Here is a 19,489-nt window from a genome sequence, read left to right as displayed (position 1 = left end):
TATGGCAATAGGACAAGGGGAAACCGCCACACACTGAACCATGGGCATAAATGTGCATAAGAATTTCTTCACAGTAAGGGTGATGGAGTATTGGAACAGGCTGACCAGGGCGGTTGTGGAGTCTCCTTCTCTGGAGATATTTAAGACCTGCCTGGACTCATGCCTCTGCAACCTGATCTAGGAAGTCTGCTTTGGCAGGGGGTTGGACTAGATGACATCTAGAGGTCCCTTCCAGCCCCTACAATTCTGTGATTCTGTGAACTCCAAGATATTAATCATTACAAAACAGTGAAAGTCATAATGGTCAGTAGTCATCTTGCATCATACAAGCTGATTATCCTGTCAGATAGCATCTTGAGACCTATTCCAGAGTCTACTTGTTCTGATTCTCTCTCTAGGACTACCACCATAGTACATTAGAAACACCATTTAGTTCTCCAAGATGGAAGTAGAACCACAGATAAATCTTGCAGGATATGTGTTCCTCCATCATCCACCTAGGGATGTTTTGTTTCGTATGAACATTATCTGGAAGTTCTATTTCATCCATATAAAATTCAGGTTTTCTGTCTATAAAACCATCATGTAAAGCAACCTATGTGCAAAGACTCCTGTAGCAAAACTGTTGACCCAGAATCTTACATTTAACAGAATCTTACTCTACATGGACGCCTACCTGTGCGACCTGGTGTAGGGAACCTACTTTGGCAAGGGGGTTGGTCTCGATGATTTCTAGATGTCCCTTCCAACCCCTACAATTCTGTGATTCTGTGACTGTACAAACACATCTAAATTTAAATCAGCCATTTAGGCTGAGCACATTCTAATCACTAAAGTTGTCTTAGTCTCTTTCTCTAACAGAACTTAATCTTATTCTAAATCTGAGCCTCTAGCTGTTTTTCAAAGGGGAAATTGCAGTGCTGGAGGAGAGGACCATGATAACAGTTGAATTGCCCCAGAATGATGTTAGCAAATATTCACAGCTAGCAAAATTCTGTCCCTTCGACTGGCTGGATGTTAGGCCTTAGTTTGTTTACATCCAACATCTGACATATCTGTTGGATATTTTATATCTTGAACTAGTGCTCACCTCTAATGTACTAAGAATGAATTATTTGTCCAGTGCTCTTAGCTGATGGTCTCTCTTTCCCAGGCTGAGATCACTGCATGAGTGTGTCTCTTCTGACCCATCCAAGCACCCAGACAAACATTAAACCACAGCTAACCTGACTTTGAAGTCAGAATGAAGTCAAACTTTCCTCTGTCAACAAGAACCCAAACCCTCATGTTTTTTGACAATCAACTAAGACTGTTTCTGAAATTTTAGTAGTGATTTATAACCCCTGGATCTGCAACCTTTTGGGGTTGAAACTGGAACATAAGAAGTTCCATACTAACAGAAGGAGAAACTCTACTGTCAGAATGACAGCATGCTGAACAGGTTGCTTTAGTGAGAACCTGAATTGAGAGGGGATCTGATCAATGTCTGTAAATATCTAAGGTGCAGCAGGCAAAGGGACGAGGGACAGGAAAAGAACAGGATCTCACAGCTGGATGATGGCTTCAGCTAGGAAAAAACAGCAAAGCCTCTGCTGGCTTCCTCCTAGCTGAAGCTCACATCTGCTAGTGCGAATGCTGTATTTCCATTCTGCTTCATCAGCCAAGTTTATGCAGGTGGTTCTGATCTCAGACAGGAAGGGCAAAAACTAACAATACCCTTTCCACACTTAGACCAAGAACTGCTGCAAATGGTCTCAGCTGAGACTGACTTCTGTCTACTGCCTTTTTCCTCTGATGTCTCTCACGGATGAGAAAGCCCAGTAACCTGTGCAGAAACAGAAGGATTTCTATTTGGGTAGCCACCTGTCTTCCTGGGAAATTGCCTCCTATTAAGTTAATTCTTCAGCACTACATGGGAAGAGAGGAGAGGAGGAACACAGAAGTCTTAGCTGGGAAGCACATTACAGCTGAGGGGGAAATCCTGAAGTCAGTGTAATTCCATTAGTTCCTAACGTGGACTGGCAGGTGCAGAAAATCACTGGGCTTCAGAGGAAGACAGGAATATTAAGTCACACATTCAGTGGAGTTAGATTTACAACTTGTGCATTTAACATAACTACTGCCTTTGTAAATATGGTGGGTTGTTGATTTTCTTTTTTCTTTCTTTATCAGAATAAAGGTTTAACACAATGGAATTTACTGTAGTACTGTAGAAATAACTAGGGGCCTGTTAAAAGAAATACTATGAAAAGAACAAAGTTCAGAATATAATTCCAAGCACTAATTATGCTTGGAATTAAAACATTTCAGTTTGACTTTATCAAGTATTCATTTCTGAATGCCTAATATTAGAGCATAACATATAGTATACTGAGTAAAGAACAAGCTTATTCTTTGAATCATTCAAAGCTTATTCTTTGAATCATTCATGAATCTGATGCATAAATGTCATTAGTATGATAAATATTAAAGCACTGTTAATGGAACCATTTCTTATAAAACAGATAAAGCTGGATTGGGAAAATGCTATCAAAAACTACTCGAAAGCATAGCAAAAAAAGAAAACCCTCCTATCAATTAAGAAATAAATAATTAAATGTCTTTCCATGTTAAATTTGGAATTAAGAAATGCTCTTATTCAAATAGGTAAGAAATCTGTCAAATATATATTTCTTGCTATGATAAACTGTCATATATACAGTATTTATTGTAAGAGCATTGCCTTCAACACCATTTATGTCTGATTAATGTCAGCATTGAGTAGAATTAGAAAATATAATGAGACCAGGTCAAGATCACTGAAAAAAAATACAATTTACAGAGTAAAATATCTAGATCAGAGAAAACCCTGGTCACGCATGTTTTGGCACTGCTATGAGCAGACAGTAGATTTTTTTGCTCTAGTTCAGTTAAATCAGTAGAAGTTTCTTGATGCTCAGTATTCAAAAAAATCAGGCCATTCAATCAGTTTCCTGGAGTAGCCCATTTGCAAGTCTTCTATTTCTAAGTCAAAACAATTTGAATGGAGGAGAAGGGAAGTACTTTACAGGATCTCTTGTAGATGACCTAGCACCTTCACTGTTGTCAGTACATTTTCTTCCAATTCATTAGAATAAAGAAAAAATTGTATAAGCATAAAATTGGACCAAAACATAATGGGAGTACAAGGTTTTTCTTTGCATATATAATGAAACAACTGTTCCAAAGCTTATTAAATTCTTAAATTTAAATTCTTAAAGTTATTCAGATCAGTTTCTTTCCAGCAGTTAATCCTTTTGAAATGGCATAATGCACATATTAAAAGTCACAGAAGGGGAATTAAAACACCATTCATTAGAGAAGAAATGTATTTGATGCAGTATACACTCTTTAGATAACAATATATTTCTATTGAATATTTATTCTTTGTTATAAAAAGGAAAGTTTACGTGTATTGAAGTCCGATTTCACCTCGAGAGACAGATGGGTTACTATCTCATCCAGATGTACATACCAAGTCTCTTGATCGTGATTCTCTCTTGGGTGTCATTTTGGATCAATATGGATGCAGCTCCAGCCAGAGTGGCTTTAGGCATAACAACTGTACTGACCATGACAACACAAAGCTCAGGCTCACGAGCATCACTTCCAAAGGTAGGTGGAATTTCTTCTGTGTGTACTGCATTAATACAAAGGAAAAACATTATGTGGCAAATAAAGTCCTTACATCAATCTTACATGTTTTAATTAATAACACTTATTATTCTGAAGGAGATAAATAGCTTTGAAATATTTATCCCACAGCATGCTAAATAGCATACCTCAGCAAGCGATGAAAACAATGTTTTTCTGTACCAAATGTGTGCTGCTGATATCAATTAGCTAGCTTGTCCTTTTCTGGATCCCAATATCTAGTAACGTGCTACTAAATATGACTGAATTTCTTAAGAGAATTGCTTTAAAGACTGCTTTTCCTTTCAGTTTTTATTCCTTGACCGTCTTCATTGCAGTTAGTGGGGAAAAAATGTACGTAAGAAAAACAAATTCCACTTCTGTATTAGTTATGACATAGATTTTTTAAGTTTGCTGATTACATTTTTCTAGGTAAAGTAAAAAACCCTAACAGAGGTGAATGTGCTTTGTACCTCATGTATATGGATCACAATATGCCTGAGTGTAGCATTAACAGATGAGAAAATGAAACACAGTAAAAACTCTGAAAAGCAAGAACGTAAGGGGTTACCAAAGAGAGATGCAGATGTATTTGTCACATTCTTGAGGCCTGATGCTAGCTCTGCTGTCTTAAATGATAAAATTCTTGTAAATCTCTACAGAGATTTACTCTACACAGAGATCTCTACACAGAGAGGGTTCCGTATTCCCAGTCCAGGTTATGTCCTGCAGCTGAGCTTGGCAATGAAGGACTGCAGTGAGTTCATCAGTCCTGTAACTCATTTTCAGTACTTATACTGAATTTAAATCTATATCTTTAATTTATAATTTCTGCCTGTATTAGCAGAAAAAATGAACATATCAGAGTTTTGCATCTCACTTCACCTAATTTCTAGTCTGGGAACTTTAAATAAGTATAACAGAGTAATTCTTAGCATCATTCACAGATCTTATTGGGAGAAATGGAGGAAGAGCATGTGATCCTTGTGGATTATTTTGTTTATGATAAAATATACAGTACATTAAGAGAAACTGTTAGAGTGAAAAATAGTAAACATTTGTGAATGACACTTAAAAATAACTATTAAAATATAAGTACTCCACTGTTTTCTCTCTTATTATTGAACTTCCATGTGAAAATTTGTTTCACAAATGAGTGCTAGATTTGGAGATATTAATGAGCTTCTTCCTGACATGAAATGCTAAACTTTACGTCTGTGCTTTGAAAATATTCAGTCTTCTGTTCTATTTTCTTCTTAGGTGTCATATGTCAAAGCAATTGACATCTGGATGGCTGTGTGTCTGCTCTTTGTATTTTCTGCACTTTTGGAATACGCAGCTGTAAATTTTGTGTCAAGGCAGCATAAAGAACTCCTGCGATTCCGACGGAAGAGGAAGAAGAACAAGGTAAAACTAACAGTATTCACAGCTTGGAAGGGAGTCTAATGGACTGATTTATGCTGGGATATGGGCTCAGTTTGGTAAACACACTGCTGCTTAAAGTGGCAATATAAATAAAAAGGCAGCACAGAACGAAATCCACTCTAGGCTGAGGGTCACTACAAGGACTACGTGCTGCATAAATCCAACTTGAATTCTCAAAAGGAGGATTAAGAGGGCTTTAAATGAGGCATGGGCCATGTGGGAGCCATCTGCACAGACACGAATTTCGCTCTGTTAGAAGAGTCAGATTATACTTCAGTGGATCAACATGATTGTTACTTGCAGCACTTTGTACAGCATTAAGATTCAAAAAATATTGTTCCTTATTTCACTCTAGATTTAACAGATTTCATGTATTTTAAACATGAACATTAATTTTTGAATTGATTTTATTTGTGGGATATACATTTTTTAAGGGGCTGAGAAGGGTGTTTTCCCATATGTCAATTTAGTGTAAATTGTTCGTACAGTTAGCAAAGAGCTTTAGTAGAGCAGTGGCTACTTATATTTATTTGATGGCAGAAGCCACCTAAATTGCTGTTAAAGGAAGTCACTGCTAACGTGTAAAGTCAAGCAACTAAGATTACAAGTTTAAATTTGTGATAAGCAAAACGTTTTACAACAGCATGCAAAAATGCCTACTTCTGATTTTTCAGAGAGAAAATATTTCTACAAACTTCTCATTCAATGAGTACCCACCACTGGTGTCATGCAGAGCTTTTCAATGGCATTCAGTCAATACCTATAATGTGGATGAATGTCTGACTGTAGCAACATGACAAGTTCAGACATTTTAATTCCTGAAGACTAACCTCAATTTACTCCGTACATCACAAGAGGTTCTTTTCCAAGTTTTTTTCCTTCTTCCTTAGATGATTTTGAAAATCTGTAACTCTGGAAAGCATATCTAAGCAGTGTCGACTAGCAAGAGTCCCTGTTAAAAGGCAAGCTAGACATTCAAATGAAAATGCCATTTTTGTACATTTGCCTCTTCCTGTGTGTTCAGACTTGTTCAGGAATATACAGAAACTCATTTGCTGTTGCTTAGAGGGTGATATAGGCTGTGTCTGTTTTCAAAACTTGGCCCCATTAAATATTTATTTATTTAATTTTGCTGACAGCAGCAGAAAAAAATGTACTTACTGTGACACAAAGGAGAAAGATTTTTTTTTTTTTTCGTGGCAAGGTGCTTAATTGAAAATATGGCAGCTCTCTAAAAGTTGCTTGAAGATTTGGACTGTGGGCGATAGGCTGGGCAGATACGGAATACTGGGCAGGGGGCAGGTGGGCCATGACAAATGTGTCCCATGTCAAATATAAACAGTTGTGTTGAGTGATATTTAATGTGACTGTACTTTTAGTCTATTTTTAATGGAATTAAGTGTTTTGCTTGTATAATCCTTTCCCTCAGGGCATGTTTCCCACACTTTTGCTTATTGCCATTCTCCTTCTCTGGAAATTCTGTAAGCCACATAGTTCCTAAAAATTGTATTTTCAACATTAGGCGTAGCCAGTAAGAGCTGCAAACAGCCAAAGGATCAAATCCTGCAAGTTATATACACATGATTATCTAAAACAGTTTGCTATTTGCATTTTTAACAACAGCATAAGATTCATCCATATAAAGATTGTGATCTTCCATAAATTCCAGGGCTTTTTCCAGAACTACTGCAGAACCATTTTCTTTCATGAAGTTGATTATTCTGTGCTAAATGTAGTACCATGTGCATGCTCCTACTGATTATCCCCCTATATATTTTTTTGGACTCTTTGTTCAAATTGTTGGATTAAATTTTAGTTCCAAACATATCCTCAAATAGATTTGCTTTATTCTCCAAGCTTGATATCTTTCATAAATCTAATCAAAATAATTGGTTATTCTTTCTCAATACTGATTAAAAACATAGGACATATAAATACTCTTAAAAACTAGATGATCAAGCTCAGAGAAAAATAATTGAATTTTAAGAAAAATTATAAAATTGTACACAGTGCAACATACAGAGCTGTATCAAGAGGTTTTGGCATCTAAAGCTCATCTGTCTTTGCCATTATGTTTTTTTTTTCTTACCGAAAGTCACTGCTTCCTTCTTACCCACCTTAGTACAATATTTGCTACCTCTCTTCCTGGGCAGCAGAAGCTGCAACATCAAAGATGATTCTTAGGTATAACTGCACCCTCTGGCTACCACTTTTATTGTTGTATCTATGGACCTCACTTAATGATTCCAAATAACTGAAAGGCATATTGCTTTTTAGAAGCTCAATACAATTCCTACAGAAGTGACAAAAATTTGTAGATAGTTTAAAGAAATCTGGGATTTTGTTATAAACACACTCAACAAAAAAAAAAAAAAAAAAACTAACAACAGTTATTGCAGCATAATATGCAATCTATCCATTGCTTTTTTTCCCAGTAAGCATCACAATAAGTATAAGAGATTATGTTCTTGTTTCTTTATAATTACCAAAATGGCAAAATACATCTTATGAATATATAAATTTTGGCTCCCAATTTAAAACTTAATTTGTTAGTCAGCATCTGATCTATTGTGCTTTAATTCTGTCTGGGAAGGAAATCTAACCAGTGAATGCAAGTTTCACAAATATTATATTGTTGATGTGATGGAAACACCTTTAGAGTGAATATGAATTGTTTATTTAAATATACTCTTCTTTAGGTCTTGAGAAACAAAAGAAAATATGTCAGAATTAGAAGAACAATATAGGACAACCAAAACATACCTATGATCAGCGCTTTTTCTTAATTGTGTTTATTCTGTATGGGGAAAAAAGCATGAACTGTGTTCCTATGCTAAATACCACTGATTTTAGATTAGCTTTTAAAATAAGATATTTAGTTTTCAAGAACAGTCAATCTTTGAATTCTATTTTCCAAAATCTAAAGATCACAAGTATCTTTAGTGAGGAAAATAGACATGCAAAGTAGGTTGTCTTTAATGGTAATCACACCTCTTTTCTTTTGTTTTCTTTTTGGTCAACCCATCCATTTTGATGAAAGTATTTTGAGGGAGTTCTTGATGGAAATGAAATCAATGAATCATTACAGCATAGCAATGGCTTGAGATGTGCAGGACCTATAGACGGGACTTTGCCTCAAATCTACAGTACAAATTTAAGGGTAAACTATGAAGAAGATGTCCCATTTGTCAAAATGTGATATCCAATCATTAACAGAGGCCCTGTCCTTTTGTCTGAAATAATGTCTTTCCATGTGGATTCCATTCATTGCTACCTGTATGTGATGACGTGAAATGTTAAGAAAGGTATTTATCTCATTAATTTTGTAATCTATTTTGATCTGTTTAAATCAGGATTAAAACATGATATTAAATTTTTGTTTTCTGCAATTTCAAAGAAACAGTGACATCAGTTCAAGAGGAAATCAGCTGGTACCAGATTAGTGTTTAAAACCAAGCTGTTTGCAGTGCAGAACAGTAGAGTAGTAAACAATAGTGTTCAAATAACCAAAGCCAGAGCTTCAAATAAATCCTCAAACTTCCACCAAAACCCACAGTCAAAAGTCCACAGAGATATTTTTAGGATTTATACATAATATTCCTCAAGAGATGTGTATTATTAAATACGTGAAGAGAAAGAGCATAGTCACACATGGCCACAGAAACGGAAAGCTTTCTAATACTTTATAGCTGAGTTTAATCATTGAAATTTCCTTGGGTCTTAAAAAAATTCTACTTTTTAAATAAAAAAAATGTTATCTAAAATTATCTTTCTTTGATTACAGCAATTTTGATAGAGATAATAACATATTTACATGTAGCCATACACAAAATAGCTTTCAAACTACTAGTGCCAAAGAAGTATTTGTGAAAAGCACATTCATACCAAAGCTTTAATGAAGTTCATTTGCATTAAAAATTTAGAAGTTTTATCTAAAATAAAAGAGAAAACTTTTTTTTTTTTAACTAATGATGCACTAAAATGAATACAGACACAGACACACAGACACATACACACACACACACAAGAGCTTCATTATTACGTTTTGAAAGAAAAAATCACCCCAAATGCAATGGACTGCTCCAAGAAGATCCCCTGTCCAGATATTCCACTAAAATGTATACAGGGTATCCATTAGATGACTTTAACAGCTGTGACAGCTGTGACCAACACATGGATTATCAGAAATATTTCTAGTCAAAAAAGAAGGACTGTAGCCAAGTCAATTTATAAAAGCACATGGAGTACTGCTGTCATTTTATATTAATGCCCTCAAAAAAAGCACTCAAATGTTATTATCAACAATAATAGCAACTGCATCTTTCCTGCTTTACAAGAGCACCCTTAGATATGAATCTGTTGCCAAATTAATGCTTTTTATACACTATGAGCCTGCTACAAAACTTCCAGAACATCTATTCCAGCTAGTACCCCAGAAAATAGTTATGGTGATACCCAGTGTTCTGGAAAGTGCCCTTTCCCGTGTATGCATTATATCCCTAGCACTTGAGTCTGACTTGTCTCCAACCACCCTACCTGCCATCATGGAGACACTATCCATCCAGCATCATTGGGCTAGATCTTCACATCAGCTCCTCAATAGCAAAGAGTACTACTGATCATCCTGCTTGTAGATTAAGTAAAGAATGCCTGCAAGTAAAAAATGAGCAGGAACCTGGCCTTTTAAAACTATTTTGAGAGGATTGTTCAACTCAGGTAGACATAGAACAGAGACAGTAAAGCAGAGTGCCTCATCCAGAAAGCATAACCAACTGAAAGCTGCTACACAGCAGAATTACTTTATAATCATTTTGAGCTGATGCAATCATAAACATTATCTTCTGGAGAACCATGAGAAGATTTAAGCCCCAATTTACAGATTTTCATATGTGCAAAGTTGCTGAAATAGCAAGTACAGTATAAATTCTCACATCTACCATATTTGTAACTCCTGTTAACTGGAATACATCACTACAACACTTCTGGAATGCAACTAGTCTTAAAATATTATTTCCTATGGTCAGTGGTTTACAGACAGGTTTGGCCTGATTCTGTGACTAGCGGGGCAGGGGAACCCATGGATCCAAACCCAGGAAAGGGAAAAGGGGAAAAACAGGACATGCGTCTAAAATCAAAACAATGGTAACGATCTGAGGAGAAACAAACTTATTTACTAAATAAGATATCAGGATGCAAGATAACGCACTATAATACAATATAATACAATAAAATTAGAATTGGAGCTAATAAATAAAATGAGAGCAAGCGTCTGAAAGCTGAAGGCCTTACTCTAATGCTGTGATGAGACAGACCTGCAACAGAGACAAGCCAGGCGATTGAAAGGGGAATCTCAGCTCCAAGAATCCTAAAGTGATGGTGGACTGGCCTGAAGGTAAAAAGTTTGGAGACAGTAGTATCTTGCTAAAGAGGCCCCACCATACAATGAACTACCAGAAAATGAAATTTGCCCTGTTCACAGATGGATCATGTCATACTGTGGGCAAGCATTGCAGATAGAAATCTGCTGTTTGGAGCCCTACACAACAAAACCATGACACCTTTTCTGACAGGGGAGGAACACTAATGTAGTAATTTGTTTTATCACGTCATCAAAATTCATCCTAACATTTTGTATTTCTGTTATTCATCTCCATATGGAAGTAAATCAATGATTTTTTTTCTTCATCCTTTGCTTTCATGTTAATTTTCCTTTATTTTTGTTGTTAGTGTTTTTATATAAGAAATATGATACAGATTCAAAGTGTAGCAGTTTCAGTGAATTGGTCTATCAGTTTATTCAGTTTACATATATGAAAAAGTATTGTAATTAGATTACAACTACAACAGTTGGGTGATTCAGCCACACTGAATGTTCATGCTGCTTACCAGCTAGTTCATTTCAAAATTACTAATTTATATACATACTCTTACCAATGACTGATTCAACTAATAGTTACAAAGTTTATTGATAGTTTCTGAAATGAAGAAATCTTTTCTTCTAACAAGTACTGTTTAATCAAAACTTTAATATGTTCAGAATTAATCATCCATTTAAAAAAAAAAATTCAAATGCATTGACATTTTCAAAATTGAGGGTTTTGAAGTTAAGATTTAAACAATGATAAGTGGGAAGTTAGCCCAAAAAATAAAACAAAGAGGTTTACATGAAACAGAAAAGCTTCAGAACTATTGAACCAAAACACTAATTGCTTTGCTTACTGTGGTAAATGTGAAGTTTATATTGCTTTCTTTTGAGTTTCAAAATATCAAAATTTCTCTTGCAACGGAAAAAAATTGAATGCTTCTCCCCCTTATTTAAATACTTACAGAAATGGATTTTCAAAATAGAAATAAAACATTAAAAAAATATTAAGAATTTTTTTAAGAAATAACGTGTTATATATGATTTATAGAATTCTAGAATGTTAAACCAAGTAGGCTAAATTAGACATAAAAAATAGGAAAAGATTTTTTTTAATTGTGAATGCCATCGAAATCATAGAACTATCTTTGAGTAGCATACACACTAGAAATATATGTTAGAATGTATTTTGTAACAAAATTTCATGCTGGCTTCAAACTCCAGGTATTATTTACCACTTTGCATTTGTGCCTGCTTTATAGAGAATATTTATAACAGGGTGAGGAGATGTACAAAACGTGTTTCCAGACAGAAGCTACATTCCAGATATCTATGCTATGAAAATATATATATCTTCAAGATCATTTACTTTTGGGTGTGTATCTTGTGATTTTAAACTGCTTTCACTCACAGCTCCCTGAATTTAGAATGTTTTTTACAGTTTTCACCTTAATTGTCAAATCAAAATTCTAGCCTTCAGCTTTCATTTATTTTATTTTTAAATTTATTTTATATACTTTTAAGATATTAAATTTTTAAAATAAATACTTTATTTTAAATATTTTATATTATTTCTTTTCCAAACTTAGATACCTTACATACTATTTGCTTTATCTGACATACAGGGAACAGCAGAAATAACAAAACACAAAGATAAAATGGGCAGAATTCTCACTAATGAGCACTGTTACTGCTTGTGTGATAGGTATCACAAGAACCCATCCCACCCTTTTAAGCAACGTAGAGTTAAGGGGTGCTGTCTGAAAGAACTCTGAAGTCTTCCTGGTTGAAGATTGCAGGCATTTACCATAAATGTAGAAAATCAAAACAAATCAGAAGATGTGTGCCTGATTGTCACTAGTTTCCTAAGCCAGTAAACTCATTTACTAAGCTTTCTCTTTTCTCTAGATAGATTACAAAGTCAAACAAGTAGAAAAATTCTGCGCTCGTAAGAGCTGCAACAATATTTTGACATGAACTTTGATTGGGCTGAAATTTCAACCACTTAAACAATGGACTCAAAAATGTCACCGAGGTAAAGATGTAGTAACTGGTAAAATTTAAATTTGATATTTAGTAACTGGTAAAAATTTCTGTAAAATCTTCGTGTTTTTCTTTTTTTTTTTTTCTATGCAACAGGATGACGATGCACGGGAAAGTCAGTTCAGTTTTACAGCATATGGAGTGGGGCCATGTGTGCAAGCAAAAGATGGAGTGGCACAGAAGGGGCCAAATAATCCTGCTCAAGCTGCACCTAAAAGCCCTGATGAGATGAGAAAAGTATTCATTGACCGAGCCAAGAAGATAGACACAATTTCCAGAGCTTGTTTCCCATTAGCCTTTCTGATTTTCAACATTTTTTACTGGGTAATTTACAAAATCATAAGGCATGAAGACATTCACCAGTAACAAGATTGAGGCTTGCAGTCCATAGAGATCTGTCTGCCATGATCAACAGGAGGCTTTCTGAGAGAAACGTGAGTGAGGACTGGGAAAGCAAAAAGCACTGAGGAGGGGAAACAGATCCTGCCTAGTTTGAAATGCCCATTCACAGTGCAATGCAATGGAAGAATGACACAAGAGAAGACACCTGCAACTGCAAACTTTCTAGATCAAACGTTAGCAACTCATCATAAATCACTCTCTACTCAAGCTTTACTGCCAAGTGTTTATACATACTGTTACATAGTAGTATAATTGTACAGTACTATTTGATGTTCCTTAATGTTTTTTAAACTCTCATGTATTTTAAATCAAAAAAAAAAAGATCCCAAATCCAGAATAGTATATACATATCCCATAGTACTAGAGAATATACTAGTATTTGCTACCTTTATTTCAATTTTACAAGATAATGATAAATTACTTGAGTTTAGATTTTTAAATACTCTTTCTCGTCCTAAGGACAGGACCAGTGGTTTTGCAATGAGCACAGTTGACACATTTAATTAATATAATTTATTCAGTATGCTTCTTATCAATCTCCCGGGTGGTATGAGTTGAAATAATCTTAGCTAGCACAAAATATTTACAGCTAAATAGTCTACTTATCACCTAGAGGATACATCAACATTTATAAAGTATTGATTCCTCAAAAGACTTCTTTTTCTTTTAATTACCTGTACTTTGACAACTTAAAATATTTTTAAATCCTTTTTATAAGTTCAAAATTTTTTCTTAATTGACAAAACTCATGCAGCATTTGAGATAGACAAACTACATCAAAATTTCGCAATGCTTCATTTTAATTTAGTGCAAAGAGATATTGGAACAAAACTAAAGGCAAATAATCAACTGCTTCACTGAAATATTATGAGGATGAGTACAGCTGTGTTTATCCACATATATCTCCTACATGTTACATATATCACAGGAAGATTAACGTAGGAATAGATCATAAAGAATACTACAGAAAACTACTGTAAGTATATTTGTATGATTGAGGCATTGATTAGTTAACAATTTTGGAAAAAAACATAAGTCTTCTAAAACATGAAAAGATCTGAATGGTTTTTTACATTTATTATGTTTCATGTAATAAATAGAAAACCTACTAATACTCAAATACACTTTCCTTCTTTGGGACTAAATCAGTCAATAGTTTCTTCTTTAAGTTATATGACAATAGATCATATTTATGACATAGCTCGTAGACAGGTGTTCAGTCTTGCCATTCTTGTCCACTGAAAAACAACAATATGCTAAGATATAAATCTAATATTTTTGAATTACTCATTACGTAAAAGTCCAGTAAACTAGGCTGTTTCTCATTGCAAAATATTTTTGTTTTGAACATGTTTTGAATTTTTGCTTCATTATTGCTCAGAATGTGTATACAAAAGCAAAATACAGCTGGAGGCAAACATCTGGTGCATTGCCAAAGGCATATTGCATATGAAGTAATGGAAGCAGTGCAACTCTGCACTGAGGATTGTAACATAGCAACCCTGGGTTTGGTTGAATTTGTTGTTGTTTTCCTCCAAGGATTAGTTAGAGAGATTCTAAAATAGTTGTTCTAAGATTTTATTCAGCTATTGTCAGAAAATTTATAATCCTCCTTCATTTTCAACGCTATTATTTTAAAAATAATATTTTAAAATAGTATTTTTAATAGTTTTTCTTCTTTTATGATCTGACACGAACTCAATTCACTTCAAATAATATTTTTGTTACTTCTTCATATTTATAAATTTATAAGTTTATTTATAAAAAACCCCATTCATTTATGAGCACAGGTGCTCGTCCATGTATCATGAACTTACATAACTAGTTGGATTATATTTTTCTCCCTTAAAATTGTCATAAAATGTGTCATGTGAAAAGGGATATTAATTTATTCTAGTCAACAGTCAAGTCAAAGTATCTTTTTAAGTTTGAAGTACTGGATGGACTCATAATCAATAAGCGATCATATTAAAAATTGGCTTATCTCAATTCTTTCCCTACAAAACAGCTGGCTTATCTTCAATAAAGAATTCTTAATTGAAGTGGTAAGTACCTAAGGCCAGATCAGAATAACTGCTAGTAATTCTATTTTCTAACTATTAGTTATTCTGCTTTTTAGCCATTACACTGGGAAGCAAAGCAGAAAACTTACATATAGCATTCAGTTTTCTAGGAATGCGTATTGAAAGTAAAGAGATTTAAATATTTTTATTTTATAAAAACTCTACAGCATTACTGAATTTTATTTTATTTTAAGTAATATATTAGTAAGAAAAGTATTTCAAATAGGGGAAAAGTGAAAAATGGTTCCATAATGATGTTTTCAAAGTAAATACATTTGGCATGTAATCTGCTGCCCTGAGTTCGGTAAAGATTTTCAATTCCAATGTAATGTAACCAAGATCTCTCCACTGATTTTTTTTTTTAACAGGAACCATAACATTTGCCAACATAACGGAAGCCTCTGTGGTATACTAAATACTGGGTATACCAAAATAGATTTAAATTTTATTTAGATTATTCCTAAATGATTTAGGATGAAGTCACTTAGTTGAGAAAGACAGAAACATCAGTTGAGATTATAAGACAATTCAAGGCAAGAATGTCTGTTACTCACCACTGACTAGAAATGTGTGACAAAAACCATGCTTGTGTCAATAAAGCCAAGAGCTTCAGGTCCTTGAAAGGATAAGAGAGACTCTCAGAGGTGCAGCGGATATATTCTACTACCAAATTCCCACTTAAATTCCACATAGCAAATTGCATCTTATTTTTAAGACCATATTCAAATATCAGTGAAATAGAATTAGAGAGTTGTCTTTTTTCTCAATAATGTTGATAAATTAGAGGGGCATTGAGGGAGAAAGGAAAGAAGAAATAATAGTGTTATACTATTTGGAATTTAGGTATTTTAAAATAAAGTACACATTCCTTTTAAGGAATTTTGACAGCAAGTGCTACTACTTAATTAGGTTAAAGGAATGCAGGAAGAACAAGGGATTTAGTTATCATTTTCAATTTAATAACATATTAATTTTCTTTCCATTCTCTTTATTAGAGTTGTTTCCATAAAGTTTTTATAGACTCCTCTATAACAAATCCATTGTCATCTGCGAGAGATGATTCCCTTTACTCACTAGAAAGTATTATATTTTGGTGATTTAGCTGTGCACTTTACATTGAAGAAATTAGGTATTTCTTCCACTTTGTACTATAATCCATTAGAGAACTGTAGGTTGCTAATGTAGATAAGATAAAGTGTACAAAAACTTATATTTTTGATAGGAGGGAAAGTCTTCCTTATCCTTAAAAATTAAATTATTTTTAGCAATAATTTTATATTAGCTGGAAATGGACTTATCTATACAATACCCAGCCCAAGCTGAGATGCTTTGTTGCAAAAAGTAAATATATTTTACTTGTAATTTCTGCTCTCCTTTGAGCTTTCATAGGAATTAATGTAATCCAACAGAGCAGAATTTGGCCTTATACTGTGAAACTGCTGAGTGAGATATTAATTTTCAAAATACCCCTGGAAGGTAATAAAATAACTTTTTCCACATCTTACTATACAATCAGAACTATCAAATCATCGTAATTTTTTCCTTTTTGAGAAAACTAATAAGAAAAAGATATAAATCGCAAACTAAGCTACTTCTTAATAATAAAATAGGTGTTTTATTTTTAAGTGGTTATGGAAAAGGTGCCTTCAGGCAACACACATCACCTACAGTAGTTACTGAAATATTATCAGTTTGGAAGGCTTGTGGAAGCAGGTTAGATTGCTAGAAGCAGTGGGTTAAATGCCAGAAAAATGTTGGCTCATACTATATTCTTGACATTCTTGAATATTACTGCACTTCTTCACTTTTATCTTTGTGAAATATGCAATAAACATTTTTTATGTTTATATTTTGTTGCATAACAGAGCGATGTTAATGGATAAAATGGAATGAAAAAGTTACTGATGTTCCAGGAATGTGTAATTGTGAGCTGTATTAAAAAAAAAAAAAAATTGTGCCATAAGCTTTTGCTATAAAGTTTTAACATTATATACATATTTTGTGTGCTAGTGATCCCAGATTTTTAAAGGATACAGAAAAAAGTGAAGGGAAAAATATATAGTGTATTAATAACTTGTCTGTGAGTTTTAAACATATTCTCCTGTGAATTCTGTCTAGTAACATCAAATGGCAATTTCATCTCAAATACTTCCTTTTTGGTAAAACTATTAATGTGTTATGCATGGATTTGATTAAAGTTCTTTTTATTGTATTATAGTATCATACTGCACTTAAACTGACATTCTCTGCAGACAGAAGTCTTAAAATATGTGAAATTTATGGCGTTACTCATGTCAATGTAGATATTTTGTTCAAAAATAAAGAACATTTTTTCAGAAACTGCAATTATTTTTATGACACTTTAGGCAATGTGTTTAAAACCACAGGAGAGACTATCAATACCATTTGAAAAATAAATTGAAGCCCTTGCCAGTAGTTAAGGTGCATTACCATTTAAGTATTCCAGGATTGAACATGAAAGAAAAGGTATGGCAGGAATGAATAAAGAGGAAAAAAACCCATTGTGAAAACGTAAAGAAAGTTACATTGGTAAATGCCTACTGAAATAAGTCCTACCTATCAAAATAGTCCTGCTGACATTATTAGAAATGTATTTTGCTTGCAGCAAAATAGCTTGATGGGCTAACAGACAGATCTATGCGATCTGCTAGCTATTTCTTCATAGAAAATGGTTCCAGAAAATTAACACATTGGTCTTTTGAGAACAGCTCGAGTTGTGCTAATCTGATTATAACAGTGTTTATATATTTATAAATAGCATACAAATCAATGTCTCAATGTAATCAATGTAATAGCCACACGTCATTGTGATGCCACGTAGGCTAAGAGTTCTTAGCAGCCTCAGTGTAGATGCTTAGTCATGTCCACCCTTATATGACAAAGCACAACATCAGCTTGACACTGTTATTAGGACGTGTTCACACACAATCTTCTAAAACTACAGAAGCAAGTTGCTTTCACGTTGAGATGCATAGATCTCAGAGCATGAAAGCTACAAAAACATAGTATCAGGTAAGAAACAAGTAATAGGACAAGAACATATTAGCCAGATAATGCAGTGGAGAGTCAAAGAAGTATAAACATATATATAGACACACAATACATACGTATATTGCCATTTTTTAAAAAAATAAGCATTTCAATATTTACTTCCCAAAATTACAGAATGGTGGAGGTTGAAGAGACCTCTGGGTCCCTCTGCTCCAAACTCTGCTCCAGCAGGGCCACCCGGAGCAAAGTGTTAGGCCCGTGCCCACTTGCTTTGGAAGATCTCCAAAGAGGAGACTCCACAGTCTGTCTCTCTGGTCAGCCTGGGCCAGCACTTAGTCACATTTCCTGGTGTTCAGAGGAAACCCCTTGTATGTGAGATTGTGCATATTGCCTCTTATCTTGGCACTGGGCACCATCTGAAAATGGTCTGTCTACTTTATGCCTTCCCATCAGATATTTGCACACATTGATGAGATTGACCATGAGTCTTCTGTTTTCTAGGGTAAACAGGCTGACACAATCTTTTCTTATAGAAGAGGTGCTCCAGTCCCTTAGTCATCTTAGTGGTCCTTTGCTGGACTCACTTTAGAAACTCCTGTACTGAAAGGCTTACAATTGGAGCCAGTACTGCTGGTGTAGCCTCATCACTGCTAAGCAGATTCACCTTTCTCAGCCTCCTGGCAGCGCTCTTCCTAAATATATGATAGCATTTGTTGTCATTCCCATAAGTGCACCATGCTGGCTTATGCTCAGTTTGGTGCCCAGCAGGATTTGCAAGTCCTTTTCTGCAAAGTTGCTGGGTGGCCCAAGCACATGCTGATGTATGGGGTAGTTCTTCCTCAGGTGGGGGGTTTTGAAATTCCCTTCATAATACTGGAAAAAAAAAAGTATTCTTGTAATCTCAGCCACTATTTAGGTAATAGCCATTTAAAATCTCTACTGGCATAATGAGCTTATGTCACGTTGTAATTCTTCAATTAACAGGCCAAAGAGAATACCTCACCTATTTGAAAATCAGCATTACTACATTTATGTTTAGCTATATATAAAGCTCTCATTAGGCATGTACAGTAGGTACAGAAGTAGGAATAAATAACTTATGCATATATATTAGAACAGAGCAAGTCCACACAGGTCTGTAACTAGGCTGAACTTATTTAAGGAGAACATCAGAAAATCAGTGGAACCACAAGATGGCTCTCTCTGATGCGAATTAAGGGATGACACGAGTGAATTTTTTTCAAGGGGATGAACTTTAGCAGAATTAATACTTCATGCAGAGACTCCAAACACTGACATTCATTATAAAAAGGAAAATATACAAGGTAATCAGTATTTGTGTTCCAAACTACACTTCAGTTTGAAATTGATACAAATTTTTTGAGGTGATGTTATCTTAGAATGAAAAATAGCTAACGTTAATTTCTTAGGTCCAGAAACCAAGTGTTCATGTCTAAAGACATACACAAAAACGTAATTCTATGTGTACCTGTACATTATATTTAAATAGTATTTTAGTACAGAAAACAGT

General features: G+C 34.4%; 1 protein-coding gene across 1 annotated transcript in view; it reads left to right on the top strand.

Annotated features, from left to right (window-relative positions):
* GLRA3 (glycine receptor alpha 3) overlaps window positions 1–16,190 on the top strand; it is a 42,337-nt gene extending 26,147 nt beyond the window's left edge. Inside the window, exons 5-7 of the mRNA XM_031553264.1 lie at window positions 3,419–3,633; window positions 4,912–5,058; window positions 12,578–16,190. Coding sequence (XP_031409124.1) covers window positions 3,419–3,633; window positions 4,912–5,058; window positions 12,578–12,847 — 632 coding nt within the window. The 3' untranslated portion in view covers window positions 12,848–16,190. The remainder of the gene's footprint in view (window positions 1–3,418; window positions 3,634–4,911; window positions 5,059–12,577) is intronic.
* Window positions 16,191–19,489: the final 3,299 nt, after the last annotated feature.

This window comes from Meleagris gallopavo, chromosome 4 (assembly GCF_000146605.3).
Source record: "Meleagris gallopavo isolate NT-WF06-2002-E0010 breed Aviagen turkey brand Nicholas breeding stock chromosome 4, Turkey_5.1, whole genome shotgun sequence".
Classification (NCBI taxonomy): domain Eukaryota; kingdom Metazoa; phylum Chordata; class Aves; order Galliformes; family Phasianidae; genus Meleagris; species Meleagris gallopavo.
The sequence above is the reverse complement of the archived record's forward strand: the minus strand, read 5'-3'. Positions and strand labels throughout refer to the sequence as shown.